Source organism: Maniola hyperantus, chromosome 6 (assembly GCF_902806685.2).
Source record: "Maniola hyperantus chromosome 6, iAphHyp1.2, whole genome shotgun sequence".
Taxonomy (NCBI): Eukaryota; Metazoa; Arthropoda; class Insecta; order Lepidoptera; family Nymphalidae; genus Maniola; species Maniola hyperantus.
The window spans coordinates 3,046,462-3,064,258 of record NC_048541.1 but is presented as its reverse complement, the minus strand read 5'-3'; the positions used below and the strand labels follow the sequence as shown (position 1 = coordinate 3,064,258).

General features: G+C 36.9%; 2 protein-coding genes across 2 annotated transcripts in view; both read left to right on the top strand.

Annotated features, from left to right (window-relative positions):
• LOC117982930 (neurotrimin-like) overlaps nt 1-17,797 on the top strand; it is a 563,100-nt gene that overhangs the window by 522,504 nt on the left and 22,799 nt on the right. The window lies entirely within an intron of this gene.
• LOC117982998 (TNF receptor-associated factor 6-like) lies at nt 4,162-11,263 on the top strand. The gene is made up of 7 exons (XM_034969452.2): nt 4,162-4,310; nt 4,641-4,792; nt 5,308-5,429; nt 6,595-6,788; nt 7,891-8,051; nt 8,678-8,932; nt 9,555-11,263. Exons 1-7 carry the CDS (start codon nt 4,269-4,271, stop codon nt 9,880-9,882), a joined length of 1,254 nt encoding a protein of 417 aa, XP_034825343.1. The 5' UTR covers nt 4,162-4,268; the 3' UTR covers nt 9,883-11,263.

Here is a 17,797-nt window from a genome sequence, read left to right as displayed (position 1 = left end):
ACCAGACACTACTCTATAAAATACTAAGTAATATGTACCTAATACCCAACCAAGATACGAAATATCTTCACGTCTTCCACACTTCCTTGAAATACATCTCACGCTCATCTCATTTGTGAGCATTCCTCCTTTGGATCTGATTAAAACTAACGAGCTGTCCACGTCAAGCTGTGCTCCGTAAGTCGATGGACGGCACCGATAAATTGAAATATCTTCAGGCCGTGATTTCTTGTTAGGCTTTGCCCATCGGCCCTGTGGCCTGTAGGCTGTACACGGGTAGGTATATCTAGGATATACGATGATAAGTATCTACTAGGAAGACGTGTAACTACCTCTTATATTTAACGACATTCTATCGTCTACATAATATTTTCTAAAGTTGACTGTCACTGGTAAGCGGTCTATATTATAAAACTTTGGACTTAAGTACAATAACTTTTTGATGTAGATAGGCTATCTCAATAGACGATGCCCATGACTAATATGTCCAGTCCATGTGAGATTTTTAAAAATGGAAACTTTTTATTTTCTGGGACAAAAAGTACTGTCCATACTCCTCTCCTACTCTGGTGCTGCAAATGTTCATGGGCGGCGGTCATCACTTAACATCAGGTGACCCGCCTGCTCGCTTGCTCGCTATATCTATTAAAAAAAAAAAAAAAAAAACTCATGATGCAAGCTACTTACGCTGTACCGAGAAAATCGACGAGTATAGGTCAGGGTCTGGGATGGGCCATGGGATTTTTAGAGGCCGATTTTTGTTTCAATAGGTACAGAGTCAGCTCGCATCTCAGAGCTCCATTTTATGCCGGACACTCGAAGGGTCATTTAACTTTTCCTTTTATATATAAAACTTGAATTGTCTTAAATTAATAAGGTAATACGTGAACAGCATTTTGATACAGAGATTTTTCTTTGGACAAAAATGTCTTCCAATGAAACTGAGTTGTAGTAATCGCCAAGTTATGCCCGCAATGTCACGTAAGTAACTATGCAACTTAAGTCCATCATCGCAGTCGCATGTAATTCCTTACTTACTGTAATTTTAAGGTTTTTAAGCAAGTTTATGATAAAATCTAAGTTGAAATAATAAAATCTTTGCTTTGGTCTGCTTATTACATGATTTTATAATAAGAGTTAATATTATTGGCATCATGGCTTTGGTTTATCTTTTTGCCTGATTGCTCCAGAAGAATGGTACCGCGATAGCCAAGTGGTTAAGACGTCCGCCTCCTATTCGGAAGGTCGTGGGTTCGATCGTTTTTCGAAGTTATGTGCATTTTAGGAAATTGCTTGCTTTAACGATGAAGAAAAACATAGTGAAGAAACCTGCCTGAGAGTTCATAATGTTTTTAAAAGGTTGTGAAGTCTAACGATCCGCACTTGACCATCGTGGCAGATCACTTCTCATTCTGTGAAGAGATCCGTGCTGAGCAGAGGGCCGGCGGTAGATCATGATGTACTAGAAGGAGTTTAATGTTTTTAGCCATACCTATTATGCCTCATAGCTCGTAAGCCCAGGTCTTAAGGTACCTAACACAGACAACATAATTCAAACATTTTACATCGCTCTTCCGAGGGCTACATTTATTTTATTCACTGTCTATTATGTACCGTTGCATAATCATAATAAAGCACTTCGTAGTAAATTGCGTAATTGGCGCGCGAGACTTCATGTAGGTAAACTGCAAATCTGCGGCATTATAAAATGTATTACAATGTTTAGACTTTAGAATTGTTTAAAACACTAATATTAAGTAGGTAGGTATAGTTAACTAGATAACGCCCGCGCCTTCATCCACGTGTACCTATTTAGGTTTTAAAACTCTTAACAGACATCTTGGAAACCTTGGTTTTCCGGGATGAAAAGTCTCCACTCTCCGAGATGCATTTTTTGGCATAAGAGGCGAAGCAGCTCGGAGCGTGCAGGTGCCAGGCCGGCACCACGGAGGAGCAGCAGCGGAGATCACAGCTGTGTTAGTGACGTCTAGCCCCCAAGGGGGGAGAGTGAGCATAAGGGACAAGGAAAAGACAAAATAATTTGTAGGGAGTGAAGAAGGCGCCCCGGGAAAATGCCAAGAGCAAGTACCGAACGGGCGCCCTCCCGCGATTCGGCCCATATAACCGAGAGGTTGGTGGGGCCATGGGAGGTGGAGGGTTGTCTCCGAGATGCAAACTATCTCTGTAACTTTCGTCAAAATCGTCTAAACGAATGGGCTTTTAAAAGAACTTTGGGAACTTTCATTTACCGGGATAAAAAGAAGCAAATGAAAGACATTTTTAAAATCCAACTTCTTAAAGACTTACCTAGTATAATAGTAAACATAATGTAATCAACTAAGTTAGTACCGTTATACATAAGTACCTACTTTACTAGACAATATTTCGTATCCGATTCCTTTCTCTGAAAGAACGGTTTGAGTTTATTGTCCAACGGGCCTTATGTACCTATGGTAAAGCAGTGTATAAGAAGTATAAGACTACTAATACTACATACTAATTCAAAAGATTTCAGTTGCCAAAAATGTTTGTCAGTTCAACACTTTGTATGCATACGCCTTCCTTTCCCTGAAAGTACTGTCGCAGTGGTAACAATGACAAGATGAATGCCCCATTTTGTTACATTACTAGCACGTTACCTCTCGTTAGAGAGTAGTAGGTATGTTCCTTGCACGTTACCCAAGATTTTCGTTTAAGGTTTGGCCAGAAGTATCCATCGACGCGACGCGCGATGGCAAGTGTCCGACGCTATAACAAAGAGTATCTTCTTCTTCTGTCCTGACTCCTGCAGGGTGTTTCGGTAACTCAATGTTCGACGATGAAGGATAGCTACCGAGCTCATTTGACATTTAGTTTGAATCCATTGAAGAATCTCTACGGAAAATCAATTTAATATCACTCAGTGAAGCAGCGATGTAGAACCAACCAATGTCAAATGGGTTCGGTGGCTATCATTCATCGTTGGACACTGAGTTAGCGAATCAGTAGGCAGGTCCTGGGTTTTTTTCCGCACGTAGACATAATCATCTACTGTAGATATCTACGTGAGGCCACTGGTAAACTGGCTGAATTACTCCTACTAGCCAAACTCAGCCTAGAATCAAAGACTGTTGTTGAAGAACCAATGCACATAATATAGTCCGCGACAGGTCGAAATGTCAATCGGGGAGGGAACGTCCCGCACACCCGCACGTCACCCGTGCTCGCCCGGATCGGGTGTGCGCCTCATACCCCGATTGCCATCTCAACCTGTCGTGTACTTTACCTAGGTATCGTGTTGGACGGATACGACACTCGCACTTAAGGAGACACAGAGTGTATTTAAGCAGTATAGTGACTAGTGATACCCAGAAATTGTAATAGAAGGATATGAAGGCGTTCACACTGCGGAGCACGCGAATCGCGCTACTGCCGTCGCGCATCTTGGTGTAACGTGCTTTTTAAAGTTCTTTGTTTTGTAGGTACAGTCTGACATCAGCCATGCTGTCGCGTGTTGTTGTCGTTGCGCTTTCGTTATGGCCAGGCCTTTACTCGTTATGAATCAACGCTCTTTATGCCGCAACTGTTGGCATGATTTCGGCACAAGCGTCGTATTCGGATGGAATTATAGTCATTTAAGTATGTACCTACCTAACTATAATACGTTTAAGCTTATGTAAACGGCTGTAGATATACCTACCTACCTACTAAGTAGGGAGATAGTGTATCTAAGTCACCATGGAAGATTGCTCGATGAAGATCTTTCTAGGTTATCCAGGAACACCCTTCCGGCATCAGCTTTCCCCTCCACTTTTGATATAGGTAAGGTAGGTAGGTACCTTCAAGTCGAGAGTGAATAGGCATCTTCTAGGCAAGCGCGCTCTATCTGCTTGCAGCCAAATGGCTAAATACTTTCCAGTCCAGTGTATTACTTTACTCTATGCCAACAGCCAAATAGTTGGTTACACTCCATAATAATATACTATATATCTCTTATATATCCTCCATAGTCCATACCATCCATACAGCCAAGTCAAAATACTTGTTCCTTTTTACGTAATAGTAGGTACCTAATTCATCTTGAAAGTGAACTCTTTCTAATTTTAGATTTTTTTCTGATGCAAAGTTAAGCAACTTGATGCACTTCGCGTCGTTCCTTTTGACGGTTTAGTGATTCTGTCAACTGTCAATTTTCATTGTGTCATTCATGTGTCATTCTCATTTGCATAATAATGTTTTGGGCAGTTTAAATTTTTTCAAATGAAAAGTAATTAAGGTTTCTAAAGAAAATGGATCCAAACAAAACTAAAAGTGCTACGGAAGGTATTGCAGTAAGTACTTTTTTAGTAAGCAATAAGCATGTAAGAATAGATGAAACTGATGACTAGGTAAGTAAAATAATTATGTTGAGGTTATCACAAAGTATTCAATAGTCTTCTTTCAAGATTTCACACGACTTCAAAACAGAGCTAAAAGAAAAAATCCACTTTATTTTCCTGTTAAACTTTTTTTTATTACTACTAACTACTGAGTACTGACTTACAATAACTGCTTGAGCTGCTCTTGTGATTGGTTATGTTTTATTGATTGAATAATTTGATTTTATTTCCATAATATTTATGTACTTACCTACTCATATTAACTCATATATATACTTTTAGCCAATGGGCATTACAGCACTAAATGACACAGTGCTAAGCAATCAACCAGAGTCCAGATATGAGTGCCCGGTGTGTCTCAACTGGTTGCGAGACCCCGTCATCACCACGTGCGGACACAAGTTCTGTAAAAGCTGCATCACCTCTTGGTTGCAGTAAGTTATGTTTATGTTACTACTAGATGATGCCTGCGACTTTGAATCTGTACGTTTTAAAAACCCTGGGGAAAGTTTGAGTTTTCCTGGTGTCAAGCCACCCTCAAGATGTGTAACTATTACTATACCAAGTCTTAACGGCGACGCCTGCACGAACTGACTCCCTTTGAAAAAGGACCCTGGATGGGTTTAAAACTAGTCAGGCTAACATAGACTAAAAACGTGAGTAAATCTGGGTGTGAGATATTATATTACTATACCCATGCAAAAAATCAAGTCGATCCATTGCTGCATGATTCAAGAACAAACCAACAAACGTAAACTTTCACAGTTCACCTAATAGTAGTAGGATTCATAATATATTCAGAATAGCATTTTTTATTTTTTATAAGTATAAACTTTATACTAACACTTATTGCAGATGACCTCATAATAGGTAGGACCAACAAATCACAGAAATTCAAAATAAAATAAGCTTAATAATTTAACTGTCAATTTTTTTGCTAATGTTACAGGAACAGTGGTCACTGTCCGATAGACAATATAAACCTTAGCATGAAGGTGGATATTTTCCCTGACAACTACACTAAAAGGGAGATTCAAGAGCAGAGAATGTCCTGTCCATTTGCAGCTAAAGGTAACAATGTGGCTAATTCTTTTGTACACAATCGCTTAAACTAAACTAAAATGACACGTCTAAACCTATTGCTATCCCTTTCATAATGTTGCCTGTGGAAAAGAATAGCACTAGATTTAGAGCTGTTAAGTTAGTTTAGTTTAGAGATTGTGTAGAAGAGAATCAGCTCCAGTACCTACTGAAATTACTTTTCTATATTATACTTATCATGGTTCAACCGCTGAACTGATCTCAACATGGTAAAGAGATATATAGACCAAAACTTTGTTGTATAGATTGCATCCTAAAGACAGACAATACTTTAATCCTGGAAAAGCAAAGGGTTTCTACAGGATTTTTAAAAACCTTAATCAACAAGGACAAGATTCTGATGGCAACTAAATTTTAGAGTATTCAAACCCCAACCACCGATTAGAAGGCTGACATCCTAACCACTAGGCTATCACAGCTTATTTGCTTACTTATCCTTAACTAGCTTATGCTCGCGACTTCGTCCGCGTGGACTACACAAATTTTAAACCCCCATTTCACCCCCTTAGGGGTGAATTTTCAAAAATCCTTTCTTAGCGGATGCCTACGTCATAATAGCTATGTGCGTGCAAAATTTCAGCCCAATCCGTCCAGTAGTTTGAGCTGTGTGTTGATAGATCAGTCAGTCACCTTTTCCTTTTATATATTTAAGACTAGCTTACGCTCGCGACTTCGTCCGCGTGAACTACACAAATTTGAAACCCCTATTTCACCCCCTTAGGGGTTGAATTTTCAAAAATCCTTTCTTAGCGGATGCCTACGTCATAATAGCTATCTGCATGCCAAATTTCAGCCCGATCCGTCCAGTAGTTTGAGCTGTGCGTTGTTAGATCAGTCAGTCAGTCAGTCACCTTTTCCTTTTATATATTTAGACTAGCTTATGCTCGCGACTTCGTCCGCGTGGACTACAAAATTTCAAAACCCTATTTCACCCCCTTAGGAGTTGAATTTTCAAAAATCCTTTCTTAGCAGATGCCTACGTCATAATAGCTATCTGCATGCCAAATTACAGCCCGATCCGTCCAGTAGTTTGAGCTGTGCGTTGATAGATCAGTCAGTCAGTCAGTCAGTCACTCAGTCAGTCAGTCACCTTTTCCTTTTATATATATAGATAACTACTAATCCGTTATTCCAGGTTGTGCAGTCAAAGTCACCCCACTAGACTTAGATGCTCACATAACCATATGTGAGTTTAATCAACCAGACGTATCCACGCAAGCCGAAGTACGAGTGCCGTGTTCGTTCCACGCCGTCGGTTGTAAGGAAACATTTGACAGCCAGGAGGACATGAATACTCATTTGCACAAAGACATACAGAGTCACATGAGTGTGAGTTTACTTTTCTTTGGCATACTAATGGGGCCGATTCTCTTGTCACAAATCTCTAAACTAAACTAAAATGACACTATTCTTTTTGCTATCCCTGTCATAATGTTGCTTGCGCAAAAGGATAGCACTAGATTTAGACCTGTTAATTTAGTTTAGTTTAGAGATTGTGTACAAGAGAATCAGCCCCAATGTAAAGAAATAAAAGTTGTGTTTGTTTGTTGAACTTACAATCAGCACACATGGAGCAGCAAAATGCTTGAGCAGTTTTATTTGTTAAAGTGATAATGAACCAAATCACGACTAAAATAGAGTTCAAAATAGTGTGCAAGAGAAAATCTTTAAGGAATTATCTCGAGCATTTTGCGCTAACCCAGCGCAAAATGAGCAGCAAAATGCTCGAGTGCACTCTGACTTAGCTTAGACTTAAGACAGAGTTAAAACGAGACAGAGCTATATCTCTCACATAAATCTGTCTCGTTTTAACTCAATCTTAAGTCTGAGCAAAGTCAAAGTGCTCTCTATAGATCTCAGCCTTAGTCTGCAATAAAGTTATTTCAAACAGTTCCTTCACAAAGAATAAAAGCCATATGAATTTCATATAGGAACTAGGAACTATTTTCGTAATTACTATGTGCTAGTGTTTGTTTATATTTTGCTGTCTCTTAAGCCGATAAAATTTAAAGTTTTACTTTTTATGGTTACATACCCGAGGGGTGTCAACAGGACCCTATTAGGTACTAAGCCTCCAGTGTCAGTCTGTTCGTCCGCCCCTCCGTCCATCCGTCTGTCAGCGGGATGTATCTCGTGAACCATAATAAATAGATAGAGAGTTAATATTTTAACAGAATGTGTATTCATATTGCCGCTATATTAAATAATAAAAAATTTAAAATGGCCGCCATGAAAATTAAAGTGCTATTTTTGTACGATGGTACGGAACCCTTCGTGTGTAAATCCGACTCGCACTTGACCGATTTTTTCCCCAACAAAACCGACATCGGACGGGAAGCACCGCCGGAAAGCACGAACGTGAAGCTGTGACTACGCGGGGCACGTAAAGAGTGAATTCAGAAGTTTCACTTCAATAAACATTTGTTTCCAGTATCTAATGAACGCGTACTCAAAGATACAAATAGACAGTGACATATCGAACGCAAGTATCGACGCGAAAGAACAGGAGGCGATGAGTCTGTGGGAAGCTCCGGACAAAAACGGCGCACAGGCCACCCCGGCGCCGCTCAATAACACCAGTGCTCTTATTAGGTAATTTTTTCTCTTACTTTATTCCTCGTCTATTCTGATTTCTGATGTCTTTCTCTAGACTAAATTTAGATTATTTGCTTCTTTTTCTTTTTAATATTGCAAAAAGAGGTCGGAAAATGAATTTTTTGACTTACGCTACAAAATCTAAAATTGAATCATCCCGACTTGACGCAGTCTAGTCTACCTACCCCTAGTTGTTTTGTTAAGCGAGAAGTCCTGCATAAAGTGAGCCTGTGAGGTTGAATCGAAGGTCCAGTTAAGCTGAATGAAGAGGTTACGGAGCGAGTCGTCTGGCGTAGCCCATTAAAAAAACGTCAAGGCTATACTGAAGTTTCGAGCTGATGGCAGTGGCGTGCAGGTCATAGAGGCATAAATGCACTGCTTACCCCAGTTGTAATAGCTCAATGCATATTTTTCATTATGACCTGCCAGTAAACACTGTTTCTACCTAACTAATGCCTACCCTGGCTTAAAACCCTGTGAACGCCACTGGCTGATGGTATATTTTTATTTCGGCTGACGTCAAAATGACGGCATTTCGATGTTAATAAGACATGGTTCCAGCGTAATAGCAATTTGCGGGACTTATAAAAGAGAATACAACCTCAAAATTGTTTATCTTTCAGAGCACTCTACGAAAGAGTAGTAGTACTGGAACAAAGAAACCGCGAACAGGACATAGTGATAGCAAACATGTCCAAGCAGCTGGCAGCGCTCGCCGTGGCCAAGATGAAACAGAACAGCGATATGCTACTACGGTACTGCATGGGCAACTATATATGGAAGATCGATAACTTCAAGGCACGCTGCGACGCCATGCTGAAAGACCACTTCAAGATGTTGTACAGCCCGGGGTTTTATACCTCGCCGAATGGCTACAGGTATCTACAGTGGGATAAAGCTATCTTAGTGCGTGATGAAAATCAGAACTAACGTTGCCCCCCTGTAATTCAAATGCCAAAAGAGCCTTGTCGCACTATAAGGATCAATTCTTTTTTTTTTTTTTTAATAGATATAGCGAACAAACGAGCAGGCGGGTCGGGTCACCTGATGTTAAGTGATTACCGCCGCCCATGAACATTTGCAGCACCAGAGGAGCCGCCGATGCGTTGCCGGCCTTTTAGGAATTTGTTGGTCCGCCCCTTGAATAACCCCATGTTATAATCTAGTGGGAACACCGCCGATGGGAGTATTAATAATAATAATAATATATAGTATTAATTCTTTTTTAAAGCGAAATCGACCAGCAAATAATACTTTTTGAGCGTATTCAATATGTATGATTTTTAGGGTTCCGTACATCAAAAGGAAAACGGAACATTTATAGGATCACTTTGTTGTGTCTCTATCTACCTGACCTGGCTGACCTAAAATCATGAAATTTGGCAGGTCCAGACTATAATAGTTATAATTTAAATCCTGTTGTGTGAAATGAGCTTTAGACCTGTCAGATTAGTTTAGAGATTGTGCATTGTATATTAAAACCCAACGTGTTGCTTTCAGGTTCTGCGTCCGTCTAAACATATCTCCTCAAAACCCACTCTTCTTCGCTCTACACGTCCACCTCATGAAGACTGAATACGACGATTGCCTCGAATGGCCCTTCAACGGCCGCATATCCTTCGCCATGATCAACCAGTACGAACCAGAAATGACGCAAAGAGACACCATGATGTCTAACTCCAACCTCATAGCGTTCAGGAAACCTACTTCGGAAATATGCGTTCGGGGGTTTGGTTACACCGAGTATGCGGTCGTTAGTGACGTGGTTAGGAACGGGTTTGTCAAGGACGATAGTCTCGTGATTAGAGTCAACATTAGGTGTGTATGACATGAGGAGTGACTTTTTAGTTCTTTTTTACGCGAGTATAAGTCCCGCAAATCGCTAATGCGCGTGACCGCCATTTTAGTGACGTGTCGAGCTGATGTTCTTAGCACCAGACAGAAGTTTCGAGTTAATGGTATATTTTTACTTAAATATACGTCAAAATGATTTCATTTCGATGTTAATGAGACATGGTTCCAGCGCAATAGCAATTTGCGGGACGTATACCATACAGTATCTCTGATGGAAGTTGGAGATATTTGAATTCTAAGATAGTACCTATTATTACATGATTTTTTGTAAAGATTAATGTGAACAAAGTTAGTCAGCACTGAAAATTGATACTGTATGCGTCCGCTTTACAGTATTCAATATAATATAATTAGTGAAATAAAATTAAGATTTTGAAAACAGTATTTTTATAATATCGGTAAGATCTGTTACCAATCCAATACTATTTTATGTAATTGTAAGTATAAAATTAAAATATCAATATAATAAAAATGATTCAACATAATATCTTTTTTGTAAAGAAAATTTGAGCAAAATTTATTAAGTCAGTACTGAAAAACTATTACTGTATCCGTCCGCTTTACAGTATTCAATATAATTATCATTAGTTAAATAATATTAAGACTTTAAAAACAGTATTTTTATAATCTCGGTAAGATCTGTTACCAATAAAATTAAAACTATTTAAATTAATAAGTATATTGTTGTTGTACTTACCCCACTATTTTTAATTACCATAAAAATAATTACAAATACTCAACTAATTGCAGTTGCAGTTCAAAAAAATTAAATCGACTGTCCTAGAAATAAAAAATAAATAAAATGGTCAAAATATTGTAAGCCTTAACGTGACGCCCGGCATTGCCGTGTCGTTTCCTTATTCGTGGCGAGACGTAGTGACCACACTCAAAACAAAACAAACTTTAACAACTTTGTTTAATTGAATTAAAAAAATCCGATTATAGTCCTCAAAAAATGACTCCTCACGCGCCATTTTAACTTTATGGGTCAATTGTCATGTCAAAAGTACGGTTCACCTTTAAAATCGTACCTACTTACTTGACACGAGTCATTTTTACGCAACTCATTTACAAACGATAAACCTTTCCTGTGTTGCCTGTTGCCTTTAAATTTTTTTATAATGGTAATTAAAAAGTAGTTGAATATATCACTTTCTACGTATATAAAGAACACAAATTAATTAATATAGTGTGGGGCGCTGTTCTTAATACATTCCATGTACTCTTTTCATAAGTCTTATTAGCAATTTAGGTAAAAATGGTGCCTTATATTATAATTTTTTCATGTTATTAAATGTTTATCTTGTTATTATATTTTTATTAAATAAAGTATGTATTTCAACCACTTCTAATAACCAACCTTTTATTTCTAAACCTGTAAAAAGTAAATGAAACATGATCAATTATTTTATAAGTTTTTTATATATTGTTATTCAAGACTTAAAAAACATTTACTTATAAATCAAGTTTTATAATAAAATATAGGAATATTACATATTTTCTAACATAACGTTACGCCCAAGTCCATATCACATTCAACCATCACATTTTTCATCAAAAATTTTAAAAAAATTGTTAAGTAAAAACACCAATTTGAATGACACCGTTTATTACGAAATACATCGAACAAAGCAAACGTACAGACCGGACAGTTGATTTTACTTGGTAATCCTTTCCACATAGCGACATTTCCACATACAGTTGAAGTGTGTGTGATCATAGGTAAGGTGCTTAATCCATACTAATATTATAATTGCGAAAGTGTGTCTGTCTGTCTGCTAGCTTTTCACGGCTAACCGTTCAACCAATTTTGACGAAATTTGGTACAGGGATAGCTTGCATCCCGGGGAGGGACATAGTCTACTTTTTATCCCGGAAAATTGAAGTTTCCACAGGATTTTTAAAAACCTATATCCACGCGGACGAAGTCGTGGGCATCATCTAGTAAATAATAAATTACACACTTGGACAAAACGTGTAAAAAACTAAATAGGTAGGTAAATTAGCTTCTTAAAATTATATTTACTTGCAAAAGTAACACGTGCCGACAGTAATTTTTTTTTTTTGTAAAATTAAATTAAAAATACAATGGCCCCGATTCTCTAGTCTCTGTCTAAACTAAATTTAGAGTATCTGCATCCCTTTCTTTTTACTAATGCTAGAAAAGGAACGGAACATGACTTTCACATTTAAAGACTCTAAATTTTAGTGCACAATACAAATTTAAACAGTAGGTTCGCGAGTGCGTGCTAAAATCACGGGTTTTACCATCTAAAAATTAAATTTAGAAATGTCAAACTGCTTCTGTCCTTTTCATATTACAATAGTAAGAAGAGGGTGCGAATACTCTAAAATTAGGTTGTGCTTAGAATCGGTGCCAATGTTCATACTAATAGTGTTTTGTTGTGAATGAAACAAAAGTAAATAAATTGACAGGACTAAGAAATCGTCTTTTAGACACTAGGTACAGCGTATAACTGAGTAGTAGGCCCCTGATGTAGTGGAGCGGTGCGGCAGGGTGACACATCACACCCCTCCCGCACCGCTTCACTACCGTATCTAACTATCTACTCAACTGAGTAGATAGGTTCTTACGGCATTATTAACTGTGCGTTATGCCTTAAGTTTTAGTATTGCAAAATTAGTTTCATTTTTTTTGTTGAATACAGAATTGGTCTCATGATCAAAGCATTAACTAATTTTATAGAAGCTTAGGAATTTTACTTCAGAATACTACTGTAACGCATACTAAAATTAAAGCGCACCTTAGATTGTAATCGTGCTAAGTATATTTGGCATTTTATCCATAAAGGTAATCAGGCGTCGGGGGACGCCCGACTGAAGCGAAGCTTCTACGCAATTTTGGTGAACGTGTTTTTGTCCAGTCCGGTCTGCTCCGGTCCAGACCAGACAGTCAATATGAAGAAGTCAAGCAATATAAAACGTTGATATCTCGTGTATGTGTCTGGGAAGTTAATGCTATTTGTGACTTTTGGGTTTCATACTCGTGAGCCATATTAATGTTACACTGCTGTTTGTTGTCTGTCTGTGTGGCTATATGTCCGTCAGTCTGTCATGGATCTCTATTATGTAGGCGGAATGAATAACAGACCTGTGAATATTTTGATGTAGACACCCAAACAGATCAATTAAATTATTACCATAATTCATATTACTTACTGTTTTTAAACAGCAAATACTGAAAACACCGATATATTGACAGTAATCAAACATCTGTAAGAAGCTTCGCTTCAAAACTTCACTTAATATTGGAGTTGCACTTAACAATTTACTGACGTTTCAGTAGTCATTTAACTTACGAGCCTACTATAACGTATATTTTCTTATAATATACGTATATTTTTTACCGACTTAAATAATCAGCTACATTTAATTGTGATTATTCAAAGTTTTGTGCCATACTCATAACCTTGCTTTGCGTTTTTTATACCGTATTTTTAAATGGCAATATTTAACCCTGATATAATTTTGTTAATGGTAACTTTAACCTTTAACCTTAATTCGCATATCATATGAAACGTATTCCTCGCCAACGCTTACTACAAAATAAGGCTTAATTCTCTAAACATAATGCAAAAGATGATTAATTTAGAAAAATCGAAGCACTTTTTTTATTAAGTAAAATAAATAAAGTTTATACCAATTTTGACTAAATATTTTAAAGTTTGGCATAGGTACTTTGAGTACCTTTTTAAATATCCGTCGGTGGTATCTTGCATAGTTACTTAACTTATTTAATTTAAAATACAAAATCTATGCTTGAATGGTCGATTTTATTTAGAACATAACAACCACTCTTGACGCCAAAAAAATCTAACTAATAATATATATATTTTATTTAATAAAAACTTAAATCCGAATGGAATAGAGGAAGCCTTTGTTAAGCGAAACATAATTGCAAATAAATAGTTAGTGAAAGCAGGCCCACTATATTATGCACTTGAAAATTGCAATAATTCAATTGGAAACATCCAATTTTCCAATTGCATTTGTCTGTTGCTCGTTCTCAGATTTATTCCTCTCTACAGTCGCCGACCAACTGTAAGAAACTACGTAAAGAATAAAGTAAGCATGCGTCTTCAATTGGAATGTTTCATGAATATTTGTACCAATAAATTAAAAACGAATTTCTAACCCAACAAAACACAGCGTCAAAGTGAGTTACGAACACAATCCTCTTCGAAATCTAAAAGCCTATACTATCTAAATCATATCACAGTTACGGTAAATAAAATGCACGTTTACTAAAATTCATCAAATGTTACACAAAGTTGTGAAAACCTATTTAGTTTGTTAAAAATATACCATAATAAATGTATAAAATGATTGTTAAAAATATGCCACAACTCAAGCGAAAATTCAGCTTACTTACATTACAATAATCCATAAAAACTTACAAATATCAAATATGAAATATTTTATTAAACGAGAATGACATCTCGAAAATATAGTGCGTACATTTTGAGAATTCCCTCGCCATATTTGCTCGATGTGTCAACTATCGTGTAAAAAGTAAGATTGTCCCTAATTTAAGGCGTTGTCCTAATAAAACGCGATTACGCGATCATCGCGCGAGTAAGCAATGCGACCATCGCGTGCTTGCGTCAAATAGAACGAGAATAAACAATCATCGCGCGAATGTCAATTAGTACACGCATTCGAGATCATGTTTGATCGCGCGTTCGTACGAGTAAAAGTCGCGCGAACTTGCGATGATCGCGTAATCGCGTTATTAGGACAGTGCCTATGCCATTGACAATGCGTTATAAGGGTCAATTTTTGACATGACAGTTGACATATATAGCAAATATGGCGAGTGAGTTCTCAAAATGTATGTATTATACATTTTCTTAGAAACCTAATTAGTATACTATTAATTAGATCCAGACTACAGAGTTAAATTATTCGAAGTAAGTATATGAAAGTGCACTAAGCGCTGATTTATTTAAAAAAATGTAAATAATGTAAGGTATTAGTTATTAATTTCATTCCAAAATAAAAATATGACAAAGCCACTTTAAAATAATAGTAACAAAGAGAAACGATAACTTACAAATACTTGAATCAAAAAAAGAATGATAAGCCACAATAGTAGTAGGACCAAATCCAATAAATAATTATAAAAGTCGATTAAAAACTAATTATCAAGTCAAATTCTGAATGATGACTTGAAGTTTAGTCAAAATTCCGTGTACAATGTACATTTCAATTGGTACTAATAGACCTATCTAACTTTTTCACATCCAATTTTTCTTTACGCGATCACTTAATTTATAACGAAACGCCAGAATTGTAAAATATATAAAACACGTATGGTTCAAAAAGGTGACGATCCTTTTCGTATTCTACTTTACTGCTATAAAAATATTCTTATAAAATATACCTAATGTTACTTAAGAGTCTAACTTAACATATTTCATAATTATTATATTCTATGTAAACTAATATTTATTGTTTATTTTACCAACAAAAGATAATATTACTTAATTATTATTTATCAATGGATTATACCAAAGTCGATTTTGAATACTATAATAAGCTAGTATTACAGTTCTTGCAATTCACGAAGGCGAGTGGACTGTACTTGTGGTTACTTCAGATACACGAGCATTGCGTAAGTGTGCGTGCGTGTCGGACCAATCAGTCGCGAGCAAGCGCTCGCAAACGCACACATTCAGTGTACGTTACTTATACCGATACGACTTAAACACAAGCATGAGCCACTCGCCTTCGTGAATTGCAAGAACTGTGCATAATAATATGCTCGGTTATATTGGCGCACTGTTAAATTATTACAAACCTAAATCAATAATAAATAAACTATTTTATTTTATTTTATTTTTAATAATTTCAATAGAAGCTACACAAACCTTAAGGCGCATTCAGATGGTTTTATTGTTTAGATCTTACTGATTAGTAATAGTGAAAGACAATTACTATTGACTTGATGAGTGATGAGATGACTGTTAAGTATACTATAGTTATAATAAGGAAATCAGCGGCGAAAAAACAGTTAAAATATTTATTTGACCAAACCTCTAAATCAATCTTAGAAATTTGGCGTCACCTCTATAAAAGGTGAAAACTGCCGGAAAGAGCTATTTATGAAAAAAAAATGTGTATTTTATGGAATAGTAGAATATTTGGTAACTTACCTACGTGTAGATTCTATTGAAATTCACACTTTGTACCTATTTATTGATAAAAAACGTGTTTGATTACAAAAACCTTAATTTATAACTTTTAAACATTAGAATGCATAGTATATCTGGAATATTTCGTTCCCACTAAATATAATCATTAAACTGCGTTGCTTAATATAACAATGGACTAATAAATTAATGATAAATTACACTAACAATATAATGATAGTAGAATAAAATAGTTCGTGAACTTCCAACCATTTTTTTGATTAAACATTTTGCTGCCGCCAACACTTGAATTCTACCGAAACCGAGTATTTGAATCTTCAAAACTAAGGGCTACCACACAATCATAAACACCTGACTACAAAATGTATCCGAGGTTGAATTAACCTATAGGCCTAGCGTCGCAAGGAACCCCTGATCTACTCTGCTTTAACATCCTAATCAGTTTAACCTTCACCATAAAAGACATCTATGTACTACGCACTAGATGGGTCATTCCAAAAAAAACATGTTCTACAAAGCTATCCAAATTAGTTTGACACTTGGCCACCAACTTATAAACATTTTAGTGCGTAATACATAGATACAGATCGGGTTTCATACAAAAAATCTCTAAAAATAATGCCTGTTTCACAATTTTCCCTGCAGAAAAAGTGGCACTATATTGAGATGTATCATCTTTCAGAGTAGGATGTTTTCAATCGAATTAAAACCTAGTTCAACGATCTATCAAATTGTATGAACACACCTACATTAGATCAAATTACAAAAGTTGCCATACACCTTTCAAGTCATGGATAGCAGTAGCCCAAAATCCAATCTATTCATTGGTATAAGTCCTACAAATTGTTATTGCACTGGAACCATGTTTCATTAACATCGAAATGACGTCATTTTGGCGTCAGCCGAAATAAAATATAAAATCAGCTCGAAACTTCAGTCTAGTGCTAACGTCACTAAAATGGCGTATAACGCGCATTAGCAATTTGTGGGACTTATAATGTGCACAGTAACACACTACGTATGACGATGCAATTGAGGTCCGAATAGGCAGCAAATGTTAACAAATCCTCAGAGGGAGCTGCTAGAGTCACCCGGGAAGTGCATGAGGTTGTCTCCACTGCAACTCGGGGTGGGCGAAGAGGGAGGGTCCAGGGAGGCTCGGGAGGCCGAGCTAAAACTGCTCGAGCTTAGCTCCTCGGGCTCCGCTTCGAATCCTCGTATTCCTGAAAATTTACATATTATTTTTGACAGTATTTTTGAATTTTTTAGTAGCTTTTAACAATAAACAAGCATTTCTAGAATAATTATTAAGAACGTTTATAGTTTCGTCTAGTCTGTATGTGAGTCTGTGTGTCACACCCATTTTAATCAGACACTTGTTACGTTGAAAGACAGAGTTGTAGAAACTTGTAAAAAAATTCTGCTGTGTTCTGATAGGCTCTATGATCAGTTTCACAGATTAATAGTTCCACCCCCTTTCGGGATTGCACTTTCTGACTCACTCATGGCTCAATCAACGTCCAGCCCAAAGCCTAGGGCCTAGAAAGCAGAAGTTTTGCAGAGGTTCCCGTAGTAAGGCCGGATTTTTCAAAAATTCCGGATATTTACGGAACAGGGAATAAAGATTTATATTTTCGCCGAGCCAAGCTGTGGGCGATTGCTAGTCATATTTAAATAGGATGCACAATTTAACAATAAACCTAAAGCTTTTTAAAA

Coding starts and splice junctions, on each gene's coding strand:
- LOC117982998 (XM_034969452.2), top strand. CDS start 4,269: ATGGATCCAAACAAAACTAAAAGTGCTACGGAAGGTATTGCA. Junction 4,311..4,640: donor GTGCTACGGAAGGTATTGCA/GTAAGTACTTTT, acceptor ATATACTTTTAG/CCAATGGGCATTACAGCACT. Junction 8,052..8,677: donor AACACCAGTGCTCTTATTAG/GTAATTTTTTCT, acceptor TTTATCTTTCAG/AGCACTCTACGAAAGAGTAG.